We start from the raw sequence: 19605 nt of genomic DNA, 5'->3' as shown, positions 1-19605 counted from the left end.
AAAGAACTGAAATCCCTTTAGAAGAAAGCCTGAACCAACCGGGCACCTGAAATAATTTGTGAGAGTGCAGTGTTGGACTGTTTTCTAGGACCAACCAAGCCAGGCATATTTTCAGAGGGCTGGACGAAGATCGCCTCCTTATCATCTGAATCAATGATCTCTGATGGCAGGAGGCAAAGGAAGGACAGGACAAACTGCAGTGGTTCCATGTGATCAGGAATTATATCTACTTAGTCTATTACACTCTCACAAGTGCTTAGTACAGTGCTTGTCGCACTGTAGGCATTCCATAAACACTTCTGTGTGATTGACTGGCATAGGGGAGAAGCCAGAGCCAGAAAACCTGAGGAGGAAGGAAAGAGGAACAGCAGATAATTTCTGTGGCTACTCTAAGAAGCTTCATTAGTCCAAACTAACCCCTGAGAGGTCACAATACTCAGAAAAAATAGGAACCTGAGAAATGAAAGCCGAGGAATGAACTGACTTCTGCTTCTACAGGGTACGTACTTCACGTTCCATTCAATTTATTAGTATAGAGTAGTATTATAATGAAAGCTCTAGACTGCAAGCTCACTGTAGGCAGGAGTGTCTACCAACTGTGTTGTACTGTACTCTCCCAAGCGCTTGGCACAGTGCTCTACTCACAAGAAATACGACTGCTTGATACTGAATGCTTAAGTCCTTATAGGATATATTGTGAATCAGTAATGTGTTCTACCATAATGCTGCCTCAAGTTATCCCTTCATTGTTAGAGGTCAATGAATAATAATAGTGGTACTTAAGTACTTACTATGTGCCAAGTACTGTTCTAAACGCTGGGGTAGGTACAAGGTAATCAGATTATTCCATGTGGGGCTCACAGTCTTAATCCCCATTTTAAAGATGAGGGAACTGAAGCACAGAGAAGTTAAGTGACTTGCCCAAGGTCACACAGCAGACAAGTGGCGGAGCCGGGATTAGAACCCATGACCTCTAGCTCTTAAGCCCATGTTCTTTCCACTATGCCAGGCTGCTACACTATGATGGTATCTGTTAAGCGCTTACTATGTGCCAAGCAGGGTTCTAAGCGCTGGGGAAAATACAAGGTTATCAGGTTGTCCCACATGGGGCTCACAATCTAAATCCCCATTTTACAGATGAGCTAACTGAGGCCCAGAGAAGTTTAAATGACTTGCCCAAAGTCACACAGCTGACAAGTGGCAGAGTCGGAATTAGAACCCACAACCTCTGACTCCCAAGCCTGTGCTCTTTCCACTAAGCCACGCTGCTTCTTATGAAGGTCATTAACAGTCAGAACAGATTCTCTGGAACCAGAAATTAACCCGTAGGAACAGTATATAAACAGATGTGTCAGACTACATTGCAAATCCACACGAAGCCAAACACAACTGAATTTTTTTTAATTATTTAGCAAATCAAGGAATCTTACGCCAAGTTGCAAACAATATCTACATCCTCCAAGCCTAACTTACTGATCTTGGACAGTATTTTTTTTACTGATTTCTTAGAAGCTCATTTTCTTTAATATTTAGAACATGTCTGAATTTCTATAGCCTAGTTCCAGTTTTAAGTTGGCTTTGTCATGATTCCTTTCATTATTCTGTCTTGTTAATTTCATTCAGTCCATAGTGCATCTTTGCAATTTTTTTAAATAAGTAATTAACCAAAGAGCTTCATCTTGGGAACTGAGGGTTAGTTTCCAAACATCTGATTGGAAATCTTGATCGTCTGTAAGGGACGGATTAAAAACAGTCAACTGGGTATTCTGCACTTCATTTTTGTGTCTAAACGAATGGTGTCCTGAGTCTGACACAAATTTCTGCTTTTTAGAAAACACAAGTTCCAGTGTTAATGGGTTTTTGGGGTCAGAAACCATAAGACACCTGAACTCACTTAATGTACGCAAATTAGTTATGTCAAATTGAGATCCTTTAGGAGAGACGCTTAAGGAACTCATAACAGGATGGAACACACAATCTTCACTCACAAGTCCGATATGAGTATTCAGCAGAACTAGAGATTGGCAAGTGGCTTGTTTGTAGCCATCCTCTACCACGACTGAGGTATACAACAGCAAATGAACTTCTGCCAGAGAGGGTACATCGCCTTCCATGTTTCCATGGAGCAAGTAAACCATATCAACCAATGTACTTCTGAATTTACATGACAACCGTACTCCATTTGAAAACACGAAATCGGTGACTTCTGCTCTCCAATCGAGTGAGAGCTGAACCAAATCTTGCTTGAGCAGGGGGTGATTTACGCAAGTGTTATCATCCGGGGTAGATATGAAAAGACTCAGTATGTCGTAGCAAAGCCTCTGGGTGAGGTGTTTGTTGTAACTAAACAGGGTGAGTAAAAGATCATCTGTGGAGCCCAGAACTCGGACGCTTTGTCCACCAAAACTGATCTGAACCTCTTTTAGCATTGTGAGTGGAAGGATATGGAATATTTCCAATGAGTCTGGAGGGTCATCTGATAGAACAAGGGCATATAAAACTGAACTAAACAGAAGCAAACAAGCTGGCCGTGGATTAGGCTGCTTGCAATTAGCCACGGCTAGCCAGTACACAGCCTTTAACTCATCCTTTCTCTCACAGAGTTTGGGTAGGCTACCCATCACATAGCTCAGTAAGTCTTTCAAAGTATATTGCTGAAGCCTCAGAAGTCCTAATGGGAACTGTACAAGTGTCTGCCTAAACACAAAGTCATCCTCAGCCCCTTCGGGTCTGCTTTGGGAAACACAACTTTGAAAGGGGCTCTGTAAAGCTACAGTTAATGAGATTTCTGGAGCCATATAATGTAGAGTGTCCTCTCCAGCCAGCCGATTTCCTACATGATGGAAATCATTAATGCCAACTTCACCTTTATAGCATGACTCCGACAGCTTCTGAGAGGATGTAAAGGGTCTCTCCCGCTGCAAGGCTTTGAAAAGCGGAATTTTTTTTATCACTGTTGCTACTTGTGAGGCCATCTCACTTGGATCACATAAGAGGCCCACACCCTTCGCTTGGCTTATCACCTTTGCGCTGTTCTGCAGCAGCTGGCTGCTGGTATCTTTATAGAAGTCAGAGATCTTGCTGAAAAGATAACCTAAGCCATAGTTTAGATGACTCTTGAGATAGGAAGCCGATGAATTTCCTTTTTTAATAGCTAACTCCTTTTCAGAAGGCTGCTCAGAAACAGACAGGGGGACTGGGGAATGCTGGGGGATTGCACTGCTTGCACACTTTTTGTTAGAAACCGTTTCACAGAGAACAAGGGAGACCACATTACTGTGTCTGATCTGCTCACTATTGCCGGTTAAAGACTTTGATACGGAGATTTGTTCCCGAAAAGTCCAATTTGTTTCCATCCTTGCACTGTTGTTATCCGCACCAGTCGCAGCCACACAATTGGAATCGATGGCATGTGCCCTCTTCTCCTGAAAAAGGTCCACGTTTTTCTCAATGTGATTTTGGATAAGGGCATAAGGAGAGTTATCATAAGTAACATCGTCCTTGTTAAAAACATTCACATGCTCAAGGTCCCTCATTTTAGAATCAACATGGTCTATGGAGTCTTCTTGTTCTGAGAAATGGTTCCTTTCCAGTATGGTATTCTTTTTTGACGTGCAAGGAGTTACTTTCAACCTCCACAACTCTGTAACATGGTTCCCCGGATCTTCATTGACTCCAGTCTTTCCTTCCTCAATGACTCTGGGGGTCTCCATATCACCACTACTAGGTGGGATTTGATGGTGTGAGAGCCAGTGTAGAATTTTCTGTTCAAAGTGCCAAGAAGGGGAAATGGAAGTACCATTTTTTCCCTTTGCCCTTTTTTAGATAGTCACTCTTAAAATTTTTTAATTGGTTTAAATTTGAGAATTTATTCAGAAAATCATAATCATGAGCTCAGATATATTTACATTGATCGATAGCGGATTCAGGAATAGGTTTTACATTTTGCCCATTATTTTCCACACAGTATCCATTCCTCAGTCTATTACTTGTGTTCTCTGGAAGGAATGTTACTTAATTATAAAAAATGTTCCATTTCAGACATGAAACTACATACCGGCCCACATGGCTAGAGCCTAAAATAACTCAAGTGGGCTGTTAGCCTAAAGGAAGTTTAATATATTTTCCTTTCTCTTTCCTACGTCTTATCTTTTAAGAATTTGGGGTGCGTGGTGGTGGCTGGGAGGGGAGGGCAGGGTTAATCAGTCAATGATATTTATTGAGCACTTACTGTGTGCAGAGTAGTGTGTACTGCATTAAACACTTGGGAGAGTACAATATAACAAGTTGGTAGGTGGGAATTTGTAGGTGAACTTTGAGGTGGTCTTTATATGAGGCAGTGTTTGGGGTGCACAAAGAGGAAAAAGAAATTCGCCTTTCCCTCATCCTATCCAGCAAAGATTTTGTGAGGTGGATACCTGATCATTCTAATTCTACTATCGGGCATTAAACCCTCATTGGACTGAGTGAGGAATTATTTTCCTGCATTTTTAATGTCGTTTATTATACACTAAGTTCTAAGCACTGTGATATGTACAAGGTTATCAGATCAGGCACAGTCCCTTTTCCACAAGAGCTATAATCTTAGTCGCATTTTATAAATGAGGAAACTGAGGCCAATAGCTCACATGACTGGGACTAGATTGGAACTAGAACCCAAGTTTCCTGACTCCCTGACCTTATCGCTTACCACTGTCATGCAGCCTCCTGGCTCTTTTTCTGTTAGTTAAGAGAATGGAACAGACTCTATCAGCCAAAGAGAGAAGGGAAAAAATCCCTCCTTTTCCTGGGTTGATCAAGGGATTAGGGAGAGGTGTGGGTGGGTTGGGTCAAGGAGAAGAGGGGAAAAAAGAGAGGAATAAAAGAATAATAATAATGATGGCATTTGTTAAGCGCTTACTATGTGCAAAGCACTGTTCTAAGCGCTGGGGAGGATATAAGCTGATCAGGTTGTCCCACGTGGGGCTCACAGTCTTCATCCCCATTTTATAAATGGGGTAACTGAGGCCAAGAGAAGTTGTGACTTGCCCAAGTTACCCAGCTGAGAAGTGGCTGAGTTGGGTTTTGAACCCATGACCTCTGATTCCCAAGCCCAGGCCCTTTCCACTGAGCCACGCTGCTTCTCTTAGAAAAAAGGGCAAAAGAAAGAGTGAATGATTACGTTGTAGGGGAGGGCTCCGGCTTCCACCATAATAACAGAACGCCATCTGGAAGAAGAGTGATGCTCTATAAAACTGTCCTTTGGGACACTGGCAAGAAAGTGTAGCTTAATGAAATGACCATGGGACTGACAGTCAGAATACTTAGGTACTAATCCCAGCAAGGCCAGTGACCTGCTATCTGAATTGGGGCAAGTCCATGGGAAGCAGCATGGCTCAGTGGAAAGAGCCTGAACTTGGGAGTCAGAGGTCATGGGTTCGAAACCCAGCTCCACCACTTGTCAGCTGTGGGCAAGTCACGACTTCTCTGGGCCTAAATTCCCTCATCTGTATAATGGGGATTAACTGTAGCCTCACGTGGGACAACTTGATTACCCTGCTCTGCACATAGTAAGCGCTTAACAAATACCAGCATTACCATTATTAATATCTCTGTGCAATGATTTCTTCATCTGTAAAATAGGGATTACCTTGAATCTACCCCAGTGCTTAGTAGATTGCTTGACACATAGGAAAGGCTTACTACAGTAGTAATTATTAAACTAATTATACCCTACAATAATATATTATGACTATTGTAAGGTATAGTATTATCATATCTACTCCCTCGACCTCAGAATTTGAAACCTGGATGGAACAGGCACTGTGTCTAATCTGACTACATCTTAGAACTTGTTTTATAGTAACTACATAGATTAAGTATTTACTATGCATGTATATTTGCAAATATGTATAAAATATATGGAAAGTAGTATGGCCTAGTAACAAGAGCACGGGCTGGGGAGTAAGAGCTCATGGGTTCTAATCCTGGCTCCACTACTCATCTGCTGTGTGACCTTGGGTAAGTCACCTCTCTGTGCCAGTTACCTCACCTATAAAATGGGGATTAAGAAAGTGAGCATCATGTGGGGCAGGGACTGTGTCCAACTTGATTACCTTGTATCTATCCCAGCACTTAAAACAGTGCTTGGCACATAGTAAGTGCTTAATACATTATTATTACATCATTATATTATATTATAATATACACTGTATTAAATACACTATACTATATAATAAGCCCTTAGAGAAGTAGCACGCCCTAGTGGAATGAGCATGGCTGGGAAACCAGAGTTCTATTCCCAGCTCCGACACTTACCTAATGTATGACTTTAAGATTGTCACTTAACATCTCTGTGCCTCAGTTTCCTCAATGGTAAAATGGGGATAAGATATCTGTTCTCCTTCCCTCAGTACCCTGGGAGCCACAACTGGGTTAGGGACTATGTCTGCTCTGATAACATTGTATTTATCCCCAATGTTTAGTACAGGGCTGAGGCCATTGAGCTTAAATGCCATGATTACTGAGATTTTTAAATTCAATAATGAAAAACATGATTACTGTTAGAATGGACCAAAGCCTGCTCATGTCACAAACGCTAGGGGAATGAGGGAATTCCCCAGGATATGCTGCATCATGGTTTCTATGAAAAAACAGGGTTTGTTAAGCATATTTCTAACCATCCATGGGGGTTTGACCACTGGTTACCCATCATAACTGTCCTTGTCCTGATGGACTTGCTGGCAGAGAATCCCTGAATGCTGAAAGATTATCTATCAAAGGAGTGGGAGGTCAAAATGCAACAAGTGATCTGGGGATAGAGACTCTAGCTCAATCAGCTACAGCATTTAATGAGATGCCATAGCTTCATATTCTAAAACTCAAACCTGTCTGTATATTTGCTGGAAAAGATAGACTCTGGTGTTCTTTTAGCCTCACATTAGTCAGGGTGGAAGCGAAGTAGATGAAGATAGAAAGAAAGGTGGTATTGGAAAATGGGCTATGAGATGTTAATTTTGAAGGCTAGGTAGAATTTTTTATATAGTAATTTCTGACAGCTATATGCAAGGTTGATAACTTATTTTCCCATTGTTATATTTAGTTAAGACCTTTGTAGGGGAAGAAAAGACTTTTATGTATTGAGAAAATGAACAAGGTTTTCAGCAATCTTACCAATATGGGGACAGAACACATTATTGGTTGACAATACTTAGGGTTTACAAAAAATCTATTATAAGGAAATATCAGCTAAGATTATTTACTTTATACTACTGCCAAGATTCTGAAAGTTTTCCTTCCAGGAAATGTAAGGTATTTTTCAAATGTTTAGAAGTTATTTTACCTTTTACCATTTGATTCTTGATACTGACTATATAATTATCTCTAAAATAGACTGAAAAAGGAGATACTGGCACAAGTGAAAATCAGAAAAAACACCTCCACCACATTTGCATGCCATTCAAATAGATAATATTTGATATTATTTGATATTATACCCAACTGGCAGAAATCAATTTGGTTCATTTTTTAAATTTATAGGTAGCTTGTCTTTCCTATTCAAATTAATCTCAGGGTGAATTCAAAATTAGAATTCTGCAACCCAACATCAACAAAATTTAATCACAGAACATGCCATAATTTAAGGTGACCCTATCAATCTCCAAAAGCATCACCTACCTCATACTTTAGCTTTCGCTGAATAGTAGCACCATTGTGACATTTCTCATTATCCTGAAAAGAAAAGAGGGAAAATACCCACTGTATTGACTGACACTTTTTTTAGAGAATAAAAACTTGATTTGATTAGAAATACTTATAAGAACAAAGATCTAAAGGAGCATGTGCGTCTACAAGTAATAGCAACCTCTTAAGGAACTTTTACTCAGAAGGTAACAGTCTTTTTTCTAAAGGACTTGCATATTACAAGATTAAGCCACTCAGTCTAAAAGCACATGAGTACCTTCGAAAATGCAGCCGTTGGACATTTTTAAACCTATTTGACAAAATGTGATATTCTTTATTGGTGGAATCTTAGCATCGGTAAAAATCAATCAACTGAAAGTGATCAAATTTCCTCATGGCAATTTTCAGAGCCGATTATTTTGTAGAAAGAGGTTAAGGTGTGGGTGGTGGGTGGTGTATGAGTGTGTGTGGGAGGGAGGGTAATGAAAATTTTAACTTAATGTCTTGTTTATAAATCTCCAAGAGGAAGCAAAAATTCACTGCAATACATCCTGAAAATTGGTAAAAACCTGTTTACTCCAATTGTTTCAAAGGGCATTAAGTTCTTTAATTTATATATTCCCATAACTAACTAACCTTATTCGTCAAAGATGATGCTACTAAGAGTGAGGTAATTTCTGGAGTGTTGGAGTGATGTCTGATCAACAATCCCATTCATATAAGGCAGACCCAAAACGGTCCTTCTCCGGAGTACTGAATCTGCTGTTTGCAGCAGCTGATGTGGTTTTTGATGTACTGAGCCCCCTTCTGCAGCTCTTTGGGATTTTACTGTCATCCAGCCTCCTTGCATACCTCACCCAATGAGCCTGTGCTGAGGTGAGCATAGCTCCAATTCCAGTGGAGTGATTTAACTGCAGGACTTCTTGTTAATTTGATGCCAAACATGTGATACTGATGTAAGTGATTGCCCCGACTTGCTCCCTTTGCTCTACCCCCATTCCCCACCCATAGCACTTGTGTATATATGTACATATCTATAATTCCATTTACTTATATTGATACTATTTATGCCTTCACTTGTTTTGATGTGTATCTCCCCCGTTCTAGACTTTAAGCCCACTGTGAGCAGGGATTGTCTCTCTTTTATTGCTGAATTGTACTTTCCAAGTGCTTAGTACAGTGCTTTGTACACAGTAAGCACTCCTTAAATACGACTGAATAAATGAATGAACAAGTTCTTGAATGACTTGTCTATGATGATTCTCTAAAATATCTGCATTGAAATTATACTCAGGAGTAAGTCATTGAATGTCAATAACTTGATGAAGATAAAAGATTTTTAACTCAAAAATATTCATTTGGATATGAACGTTTCCCTTCTCACTTTGCTCACCTTTAGCTCTTCTGTAGAATATGACAAATCGACACTGAAATCGCTAATCATGCTGTTGAGACGCCTTTGCACTTCTTCTTCAATATATGCATTAATCCTTTAAAGCGATGAAACAAATGGATATTTTAACTGGGCACATATCTTGAGGTTTATTTCTTTGATATCTATCCCCCAAAGTCAAGGAAGGATCTATCATGGGCTAATGTTTTATAATGGGAAAAGTTGGAGTCTAAACTATGGAAATTGATATAGGTTTGGAAAAGCAATTTAAGGTACATACCATAAATGTGGCATATAGGACATGTGTGTCACTGATCTTTAGGGCACTGTTCAAATAAGAAAGTACACAAGGTGTAGAGAAGCAACGTGGCTCAGTGGAAAGAGCCCGGGCTTGGGAGTCAGAGGTCATGGGTTCGAATCCCAGCTCTGCCACTTGTCAGCTGACTGTGAGCAAGTCACTTAACTTCTCTGTGCCTCAGTTACCTCATCTGCAAAATGGGGATGAAGACAGTGAGCCCCACATGGGACAACCTGATTACCCTGTATCTACCCCAGCACTTAGAACAGTGCTCTGCACGTAGTAAGTGCTTAACAAATACCAACATTATTATTATTATCATCGTTAAATAAGCTGTACCTGTCATCAACCAGCGGTGCCGAAGAAGACTGCGATTTTGCAGGGCTTGTAGGTGAGCCGGTGTCAGATTGCCTCTCCTCCAGGGTTCCGCGATATCCCTTCTGCACGGCATCCCCTTCATGTATCTTCTGCTTCAGCAGGTGAATTTCCTGCTCTAGCCTACAAACAGGTTTACCAAATTAAACTAAATATGCCAGGATGCATTATCACCATCAATCGATGATATTTATCGAGCACTTATAATGTGCAGAGCACTGTACTAAGTGACTGGGAGAGTACAAAAGAATGTCATGTTCCCTGCCCAAAAGTTTACGTTTATTGTGATATACTAGGATATACTAGAAGTATGGAAGTAACAGTAAAGGAAAGAGAGACGCTATTTTCAAGGAGCTTACAATCAGCAGCTAACTAGTACTCCCTTAAGTACTTGGTGCCAGCATAAGATGGTTTCCCCTGGCTAAAGTCACTAAAAGAAGAGGTTGTTGTAGTTTTTTGCCTAAGACTTTTAACGAGGAACCTTGGTAGCTAAAGAGTCAAATGCATAACAGCAAACAAGAAGCAGTGCAGCCTAACGGAAAAAAGCACAGGTCTGGGAGTCACAGGCCTAGGTTCTAATCCCAGCTCCACCACTTCATTCAATTTATCATAATTATTGAGTACTTACTTTTTAAGCACTCGGAGAGTACAGTATATCAGAGTTGGCAAACATGTCACCTGCCCACGACAAGCTTACAGCTTAGAGGACGAGCTTACAGTCTAGATCCTCGTGTGCTGAGTGACCTTGGGCAAGTCATTTAACTTCTTTATGCATCAGTTTCCTCATCTATAAAGTGGGGATTAAATCCTACTCCCTCCTTCTTAGACTGTGAGTTCCACTGTGGAACAGATATTGTGTCCCACCTGACTATCTTGTATCTACTCCAGCGCTTGCCACAGAATAAGTGCATAATAAATAACAAATGTGCTTTCAAGAGGCAGGTGGGTGAGATCACAACAGATGACCTCCACCTTGCAGGAATGGAAGGAAATGAAGATATTTAAAGACTAGAAATTCCACTCCCATCTCCATCCCAATGGAATAATCTGCCCCCTCTCCATCAATCAATGGCATTTATTAAACACGTGTGTAAGGCACTGACTGCTTCTCTGCATCCTACGCTACTTCCAGGTGAGTGCCAGAGATATGTGGATGGTGGACCAAATTATCATTTCCACTCCTCCCTATTCAACTCATATAGCAGCAACTTGGAATCCCACTTACAGGGAGAGGCAGGGCCCCACAGAATGCAGGACCATGGGTAACTGTCCTGAAAAGTCCATGAGTAAGCATGCCCACAGATTAGCATTTGAGCCAATTTTAGACTGCCCTTATAAAAGATGCAAATACACCTTTATTTTTCATCTATTTTGGTCTCATGGGACTTTTCACCTCCTTTCTGGAAGCAAAAAGCAATTGAAATTGCTTAAGCCATTCAAGGGGAGATTAGCCATTACTATCACTATATCTCTGGTTAGATACTCACTCTCTCCCGCCTCACCAAGCATCAGGAGGCATGAGGGGGTCAATGTCTTTCTCTGAGCCCTGTAACAAAACTGATATCCCTCTGTTGTCATAAAAGATATTTCTACTGCTGCTCTCCCCTTTGCCTTTAAAGACAATAACCAAATGAGTTTTAAAATAAATATAAAAGGACATTCTATGGACATAATTGCCCTTTAAACCCTATAAATAGTAACAATTTTTGTGCTTTTTCAACATACTTATTTGTTTTCTTTAAGAATCATTATACGGGAACTAATTTAATTACTATATGGCTTAGTGAATTTTTTGTTACAATTTTACTTTCATTTCCTCCTAGTAATCTGCACTGAAAATGAGGGTCTTTATTTCCAAGAACAGATTTTGCATTAGAATAGACTCAGAATACTCTGATGGTGTCCCCTGCTGGCATCCCACTATTCATCATCATGAGGCAATAATCTTGCTACTGCAAAACGAACAGAAACCTAGAGAGACAACCTGGTTGTTATCTGACCCAGGGCCCTTACAGCACTTTTTAGTCGATTATCAGTGGGTGACTTACCATTTAATTGCTTTTTTCCAATGCACTGAATGCATGCTGCAAAGAAAATGGCAATTTTCTCTTTGAGGTGACATTAGATCTGAACACATTCTAGGCTTCACTTTGGGGATAGTGAGAGTGAGGTCAAGAGTGAGGAGGGGGGCAATCTTCCATATCATCTGAGAAAGTTCAGATCATTCCATATATAAACATTATATATATATACACATAAAACAATAACAAAAGATGGAAATCCATCCGAAGTATGAGGGCACAGGCACTAAAAAATGGCACTAAAAAATATACGTGTGTGTGTGTGTGTGTGTGTGTGTGTGTGTGTGTGTGTGTGTTTTTCTTGAGCTGTGTATGGGATATTTTCAAAAATGGGAAGAGCCAAGAGAGCCATTTTAATTTCCCTTTAGTGACTTGGATTTCTCAGCTAGGCATTTACCGTAAGCGTTCAGTCAGTTCTTTTGTTAACTCAAAAATGTCATTACCCAGGGTTGGGACTTGATGGACTGACTCTTAAGGCCTGCCATTAAATGGAATGAAAGGTAGGTTCATAGCCAGATGGACAGATTACGGTTGTCCTTCAGGAGGCACAGTGCCCAACCTAATTCCATTTTCCATTTGGCCAAGAGTGAGCCTGGGTCATCGGTTGGCAGCTACTTCCTTGCCCACCCAAAATGTGGGTTTCTCACTTTTAGACAGAGAGAATATGAGGAAATGGCAAAATTAATCAGGAGTCACTCACTTCCCATTTACCCTATTAGGAAACAGCGGCTTTGGTTTAGGGGAGTCTACCAGCTGCAGCTCCACTTTATCCAAAGTTCCTCTGAATAGGCCTTTCACAGAATTCTCACAGAATCAGCTTTGAGGTCTCCAGATCCTACCTCATCAAAATCCATAAATCAAAAATCTCTCCTGCCTACCTGAGGGCAGACAGAATGTCATAATGCCACTGGCTAATGGTTTCCTCGGACACTGGAACATAACATCTGTTATTGATCAAAATGCTTCTAAGTATAAACACAAATTTAACAAAAGCCTGATATAGTAAGCGCCTGATATTTGACACAGAAAATGGAGAGCACTGTCACAATTCCTGATAACTACAATCAGAAACTAAGTTGTTCCACAAAATAAGCACATTTTTGATTGGTTGCTTAAATCACCCATTCATTTCTCTATAAGCAAAAATTCTGGAACTATTTTTCCTGCTTCCATCTGAAAGGATGATCATGAATTAAAGTAAACAGGATGCAAAGAAATACTCCACATAAAAGCATTTCCTATCATGAGAGACACCTCAAACTAAACATGTCCCAAACAGAACTCCTGATCCTCTCACCTAAACCCTGTCCTCCCACCATCTTTTCCATCATTGTAAGCAACACTACAATCCTATTACACAACTCTGAAAGCTTGGCATTATCCTCGACTCATCTCTCTCATTCAAGCCTCATATTTAATCTGTCACCGAATTCTCTCAGTTCTACGTATACAACATCACTGAAGTCTGCACTTTCCTCTCCATCTAAACTACTGTACTGATCCATGCATTTATTCCACCCAACTCTGCTACTCTATCAGCCACCTCACTGACCTCCCTGCCTCTCCCTACTCCAGTTCATACTCCAGTTCTGTTGCCTGGATCACTGTTCCAGAAAAAGTTCAGTCCAAGTTTCCCCACTCCTAAAGAACTTCGAGTGGTTGTCCATCTACCTCGGCATCAAACAAAAACTCCTTACCATTGGCTTAAAAGCATTCAATCGGCTTGCCCCCTCCTACAGCCTAGCCCGCACAGTCCTCTCTTGCCAACTTATTCAGTGTGCCTCGACCTCACCTATCTTTCCCATGCCCTCCCTCTGGTCTGGAACTCCCTCCCCTTTTTTATATGCCAGACCACTATTCTCCTGACTTTCAAAGCTTTACTAAGGTCTCATCACCTCAAAGAGGGTTTCCCCACTTAAGCCTTCTTTTCCCCAACTCTCTCTCTATTCTGAGTCACCTCTGCACTTGGATTTGTACCTTTTCTTCACCTCACAGTTCTCACAACAGTTATATACATATCTGTAATTTATTTTAATGTCTTAGACTGTAGGTTCAACACACACCAACTCTCTTACATTGTACTCTCCCCCAAAATTTGGTATAGTGCTCTGCACACAGTAAGAACTCAAACACCACTGACTGAACAGGTTCTATTTTCCTCTGATTTTCCCTTTTTGAAGTTAACATTTGGGGAGAGCCAATAACTTCATCTAGTTTCAGAGATAATCATTTTATACTATAAGAACATCACATGTATTCAAGCCGTCTTCACCTTTCAACGTCTTCATTCAAGCCTATCTGTATTATTACAAACCTGCACTGTGGAAATTTGAAACCACTATTATGGCTTTATTTATTATTTGAATGAGGTTTCATGGCAGGACTGACAGAAATAAATGAAAGTTGTGAAAAGGTTGAATATGTAACCTTTTGCTATTTAGAGTTACATATTCATCTAAAATCGTATTATTTATTTACCACATAGGTTCAACATTAAAATTACACATTAATGAGAAAAGGTCAGTGAAAGTCTTGAATGGCATTTAATGAAGTAGTAATTATAAAAATGTTATTATATGAGTAGTAAACCTGATCAGAAGAAATTTCTGACACATTTAATTGGCAAGATTGTAAAAGGCATTATATAGTAGCCGCTCCAATGGAAGGAAACCACTATATGTGTTCCTGAACTCTCGGGTGCCATAATCAAATTAGATTGTGAATTCACCTATAGGTCAGGGACAATATATAATTCCCAATGTGAATTCTTTCCCAGAACTCAGTACAGTGCTCTGCACATAGTAAAACCTTAATGCTATTACTACTATTAGGAACTTGGTGAAAGACCTGTAACTGTCTACCTGCTTGTCTCCCCTATCTGAAATTTATTTATTCATAATAAGGATAATAATAATGGTATTTGTTAAGTGCTTACTATGTGCCAAGCACTGTTCTAAGCACTGGGGGAGATACAATGTAATCAGGTCGACCCACGTGGGGCTCACAATTTAAATCCCCATTTTACAGATGAGGTAACTGAGGCACAGAGAAGTTAAGTGACTTGCCCAAAGTTACACAGCTGACAAGTGGCGGAGCCGGGATTAGAACCCACAACCTCTGACTCCCAAGCCTGTGCTCTTTTCACTAAGCCACGCTGCTTCTCAGACATTTAAATGTCTTTCTCCCCATCTAGTCTTTAAACTCCTTGTGGGCAGGGATATTTACCAACTCTATTGTATTGTACATTTCCACACAGCAATTGCTCAGTCAATGCCATTCACCGATTGATTGATAATTATACCTGGACATCTGAAAAAGTGCCCTGAAGATCAGTCACAATTTTATAATCTGGGCAATGATGTGAAAAATTGTGCACTGTACTGCTTTACTGCATTTATATAACTTTGGGACATGCAACTGGTCTTGTTATGAGCCTATAAAAAGTTGAGCCAGGAGAAGCAGCATCCCCAGTGGAGAGAGCACGGGCCTGGTAGCCATAGGGCCTGGGTTCTAATCCCAGCTCCGCCACTTGTACGCCGTGTAACTTTGGGCAAGTCACTTAATTTCTCTGTGCCTCAGTTACCACATGTAAAATGGGGATTAAGACCTATGTGGGACAGGGACTGCCTCCAACCTGATTATCTTGTATCTGCTCCAGTGCTTAGTACAGTGCCTGGCACGTAGTAAATGCTTAACAGATATTATTAAAAAAAAATCCTGTCAGCAAGGCCATCAGTAAAACAGAGTACTCTCTGCTCTCTCAAACTCCTGGTCACCATGATACTGTTACTAGCAAGGACTTGGCAGGAACCTGGAACATTTTGGTCCTAGGTGGCTCTCTCAACAGCCTTCTCACCACCTGATTAAGTCCTAACACATTCTACCACTCTCAGACAGGGAAATGCAGACAGTAGTTCAGGTTAACACTCTTTTAAAACTCAATCTTTCTGTTTCGATATATATAACTTTACTTAAAAGAAGGCACAGACAGATGTTACCCTAGCTACAGCATTTTGGGACAGAATAAAAGGAAAGTAATCTCACAGTCAGTGAAAATAATGTTAGTTTCCTAGCACCAAACACAGAGGACAAAGTTAATCTGAATGCTGTCAAGGGACTATAGCTATAAATTGACCAGTAATTTTCTAGACCTCTTGCCATCTCACATGGGAATGGAGAATAAAAATTCCTCAAAGGAATGAATATAATGTTTTCATCATTAAATAACTGGCTCAACTGTATAGTCCAGCCATATAATGAGCAACTTCTCTGGGAAGATTTAAGGGTATCCTCTAGGTTCCAAGCAAAAGAGAGTAAGCTCAGGGTACAAAAAAATTACCTCAGTCGGTCTTTTTGCTCAGCTTCTAGACTAGCTTGCAATCCAGCCTGTTCGCTATTGCTGCTAAGAGTTGCAAGTTTTTGTTTCTGTTCTTCAATTTCCAGGTCTAAGGTGGACCGGCGTTGTAATGCAGAATGTCTCTTTTCCAGTTTGGCTACAGCTTGTTCTAACGCCTCTCTCTGCTGCTTTTCTCTCGATTCAAGAATTTCTTTCTCCTTCCTCCTAACTTTCTCTTCCTGACGAGCAACGTTTGCTGTGAATTCAAAAGTAGCTTGCAGTTTCTGTAGCTGGTTAGCATTGGCTCTGTACTGTGCGAGCTGTTCCTCTTTTTCTTCCATTTCTTTTTCTACTTGATACAGTGTATTATCTAAGCCAAGAGGGCCTCTGTCAAGGACTTCAACAGCTCTTTGCTTTTCTTCCAATAAAGTTGGCAAGTGATTGTGCGTGAGGTACTGAAGCTGCCGTTCTTTATGTTGTAGTCGGTATTCTGCTAGCTTTATTCTCTCAAGATCTTGAGCCACCAGTGCGGCAGCAGAGCTCTTTTCATCATTTCCCTGGTGCAAGTTTAAGTCTTCTTCGCCTCCATATTTTAACCGTCCTAGCGTCTCCCGTTCCCCTGCAACTTCTTTTTCCAGGTGATCTCTCTGCTGAACTAGATCCTTCTCCAAAGTATTTAACTGTGCTAGCTGCTTTTGCTTGAACTCCAAGAAATAAAGTTGGGCTTTTTCTAATTCTTCGCCAACTTCATCATTCTCAGCCCGGGCTTCTTTAACTTTCAAAAGGGATTCTCTGATATCTTCAAGGTCCCTTTTCTCCTCCTCCACCTGCTGGACATCTCCTCGCTTGAGGAGTTGTGTCATGTCCTTTTTCTCTCGGAGCTGATCTTCAAGATGGGCAACATGCATTCTTTGCTCCTTTTCTTGTTCTTCTAGTCGTTTTTTTTCCAACTCAAGCTTGGCAAACTGTTCGTCTTTTTCCCTCTTAAGTCGCTCAAGTTCTCTGAGGATATGGATCTTTTCAGCTTTCTCATTGTTGTTAAGTTCTTGGAGTCGATGGAGTTCATCTTTTACTCTAAGCACGCTCTCTTCCTCTTGTTTCTTTCTCTGAAGTTCTATCTCCTGCTGTTCCCTCAGCCGCTCCTCTTCGAATTTTTCCTTTTCCGCCAGCAGATCTTTCAGTCGACTTTCAATGTGAACACTGCGCCGTTTCAGGCTCTCTTCCTGTTTTCGGATTTGTCGCTGCACGATTTCCGTTTCCTTGCGCTGTGACTCTACTTCTTGTTGCATCCGCTCTAGTTCTGCCTTGTCTGATTTTTGTTTTTCTTCCATTTCTTCAATTTGTTTCCTTAAAAGGAAGAAGAGAACATTATTCACCAATATTTTCAAATATTATTCTTCCTTTTCCTACTAGACATTTCCTTAAAATCAAGAGGTATTTGAAAAATGGATACACTTTCTATGTTTTAAAAAATTGCTACCATGAATTACTTTTCACTATTATTACTTTCTTTCAGCCAGCATTTAGCTACTTAATTTGAAAAAATGTAGAGATCCTCAGGTGTTAGCTGGGTGTTACTTTTTCTGAAATAACCTTCTGTTGGTCTGAAGCCATAAATCAAAATTGCATAAAAGTGTTCTATCTCAAAGGAAGAATTAGATACTAATTAAACTACAATAATTTTGTTGACTAACAGCTAAAACTAGCAAAAAATCATAATCAAGAAGACATCCATCTGACAGTGCCCTGAACCATCCTAATTTTGGTACACTACCAAAGCCCAGAAAAACAGAATTATAAATTCATTGTTCTATTTCCAAAATTATATGCTTTGAAAAAATGAAGATACATAGATAATCACTAAGCATTCCTTGGCTTCTGCCCCTCTACCCTTTAATCCCATTATGGAAAGGAAACGTGTCACCAACTCTGTTATACTGTACAACCCTAGTGCTCAGCAGAGTGCTCTGCACACAGTAAACAATAAATATGACTGGTTGCTTAGCTTGCTGTGATGAGCCCACTGAAAAGACAGGAGGAATGCTTTGAAGAAAGTTTCAAACTTTGAGGTGTGTCAGATTTTCTTTTGTTCTGGAAAAATTAATCTCCACTCTAAAAAAAAGTCTGAAAGACACTTTCAGATTAACCTTTTCTGCCTGCAAGAAAATATAAATGGACTCAGTTTCCGGTGCCCTTAGGTACTCAACAAATCTGTCCTCTCAGATTTCAGTTGATGCCTAAAATAATATTTAATTTTAAATGATCCAAAATTACTTATTCAATTTGTTATTATCCACACCATTCAATCCCACTCAATCCTACTACCCATCTCCAGGCTATTTCGTTGCTCATTAGCACATCTACCTGAGGTTGGGCTATGAAAGGCTGGTGGAAAGGGGAAGGGGTGAACCTCAATCCATTATACTCTTTGTTCGAAGCTTGTTAAATGGCTGAGTGGACAGGAGAGTGAATAGGACTGGATAGTAGGCTGGAACCTATTTGTACTGGCCCTCATTCCAATGATAATCCAGAAAAAAAAAGCATATTTCAGTGGAAAGAGCATGGGCTTGGAAATCATGAGGCCTGGGCTCTAATTCCAGCTCAGCCAACTACCTGCTGTGACTTTGAACATGCCACTTAACTTTTTTATTCTGTCTCCCTTTTTAGATTGTAAGCATGTTACGGGCAGTGAATGTCTCTGCTAATTCTGTTGTACTCTTCCAAGCGTTTAGGACAGGATAGTACGGTAAGCGTTCAATAAATAAGATTGATTCTCTGGGCCTTGGTTTCCTCATTTGTAAAAAATAGGGAAAAGAAACCTTTTCTCCCTCATCCTTAGATTGTGAGCTGCATGCAGGACCAGGACTGTGTCCAATCTATTTATATCTACTTCAGCACCTACCACAGTGCTTGGCACGCAGAAAGGGCTAAACAAATAACACAATTCTTATTACAAAATATCATGCCACCCATGGAAAATGATCTATTTGAACACAATGAAGAGATAAACACCTAGCACAGAGGAGAGAAACACTTGCTAAAACCCTGGATACTGGAGGAAAATCACTTAACTCATACTTACCGGCACACCACACAAGTGGATGATTATTTCTCACCGACTTACCTTTTACTTTCTAATTTTTCCAGCTCCTCACGTTGCTGCCTCTCAAATTCAAGTCTAATAAAATCAAATGAAAATGAATCATTTTAAAGGGAAGGAAAGCTATATATAGATAAATATAGTTCATTATTTGTACAAGTGTGTGTCAGTTTCAAAGTGCTATTTTCAATTATCATGGATTAGCAAGATTTAAAATGTTTTATCTGCTCTGTAATTACTGAAAAGTTCTCAACTATGTTTGCAAATTAGGTGTTGCACTCTGGAGTACTTGTATTCAAGCTGAAAAATAAATGAATTTCTTGGAAAAACTACATTCAAAACTAGCATTAGGCACACAAC

General features: G+C 40.2%; 1 protein-coding gene across 7 annotated transcripts in view; it reads right to left on the bottom strand.

Annotated features, from left to right (window-relative positions):
- The window catches only part of KIF16B (kinesin family member 16B), a 212348-nt gene that overhangs the window by 71005 nt on the left and 121738 nt on the right, over positions 1–19605 (bottom strand). For 3 of the 7 annotated variants that reach the window (XM_029072597.2, XM_029072598.2, XM_039913158.1), the window contains 6 exons: positions 19270–19323; positions 16149–17492; positions 9693–9851; positions 9056–9152; positions 7657–7710; positions 1386–3764 (listed from right to left, as the gene is read on the bottom strand). In XM_029072597.2, the coding sequence (XP_028928430.1) occupies positions 1620–3764; positions 7657–7710; positions 9056–9152; positions 9693–9851; positions 16149–17492; positions 19270–19323 (3853 nt within the window). In that variant the 3' untranslated portion in view covers positions 1386–1619. Of the gene's footprint in view, positions 1–1385; positions 3765–7656; positions 7711–9055; positions 9153–9692; positions 9852–16148; positions 17493–19269; positions 19324–19605 lie in introns of those variants that run through there. The other 4 variants (XM_029072600.2, XM_029072601.2, XM_029072602.2 and 1 more) reach the window with 2 other exon arrangements.

This window comes from Ornithorhynchus anatinus, chromosome 9, assembly GCF_004115215.2.
Source record: "Ornithorhynchus anatinus isolate Pmale09 chromosome 9, mOrnAna1.pri.v4, whole genome shotgun sequence".
Classification (NCBI taxonomy): Eukaryota; Metazoa; Chordata; class Mammalia; order Monotremata; family Ornithorhynchidae; genus Ornithorhynchus; species Ornithorhynchus anatinus.
Note: the sequence above shows the minus strand (reverse complement) of the source record. Positions and strands in the feature narration are given on the sequence as shown.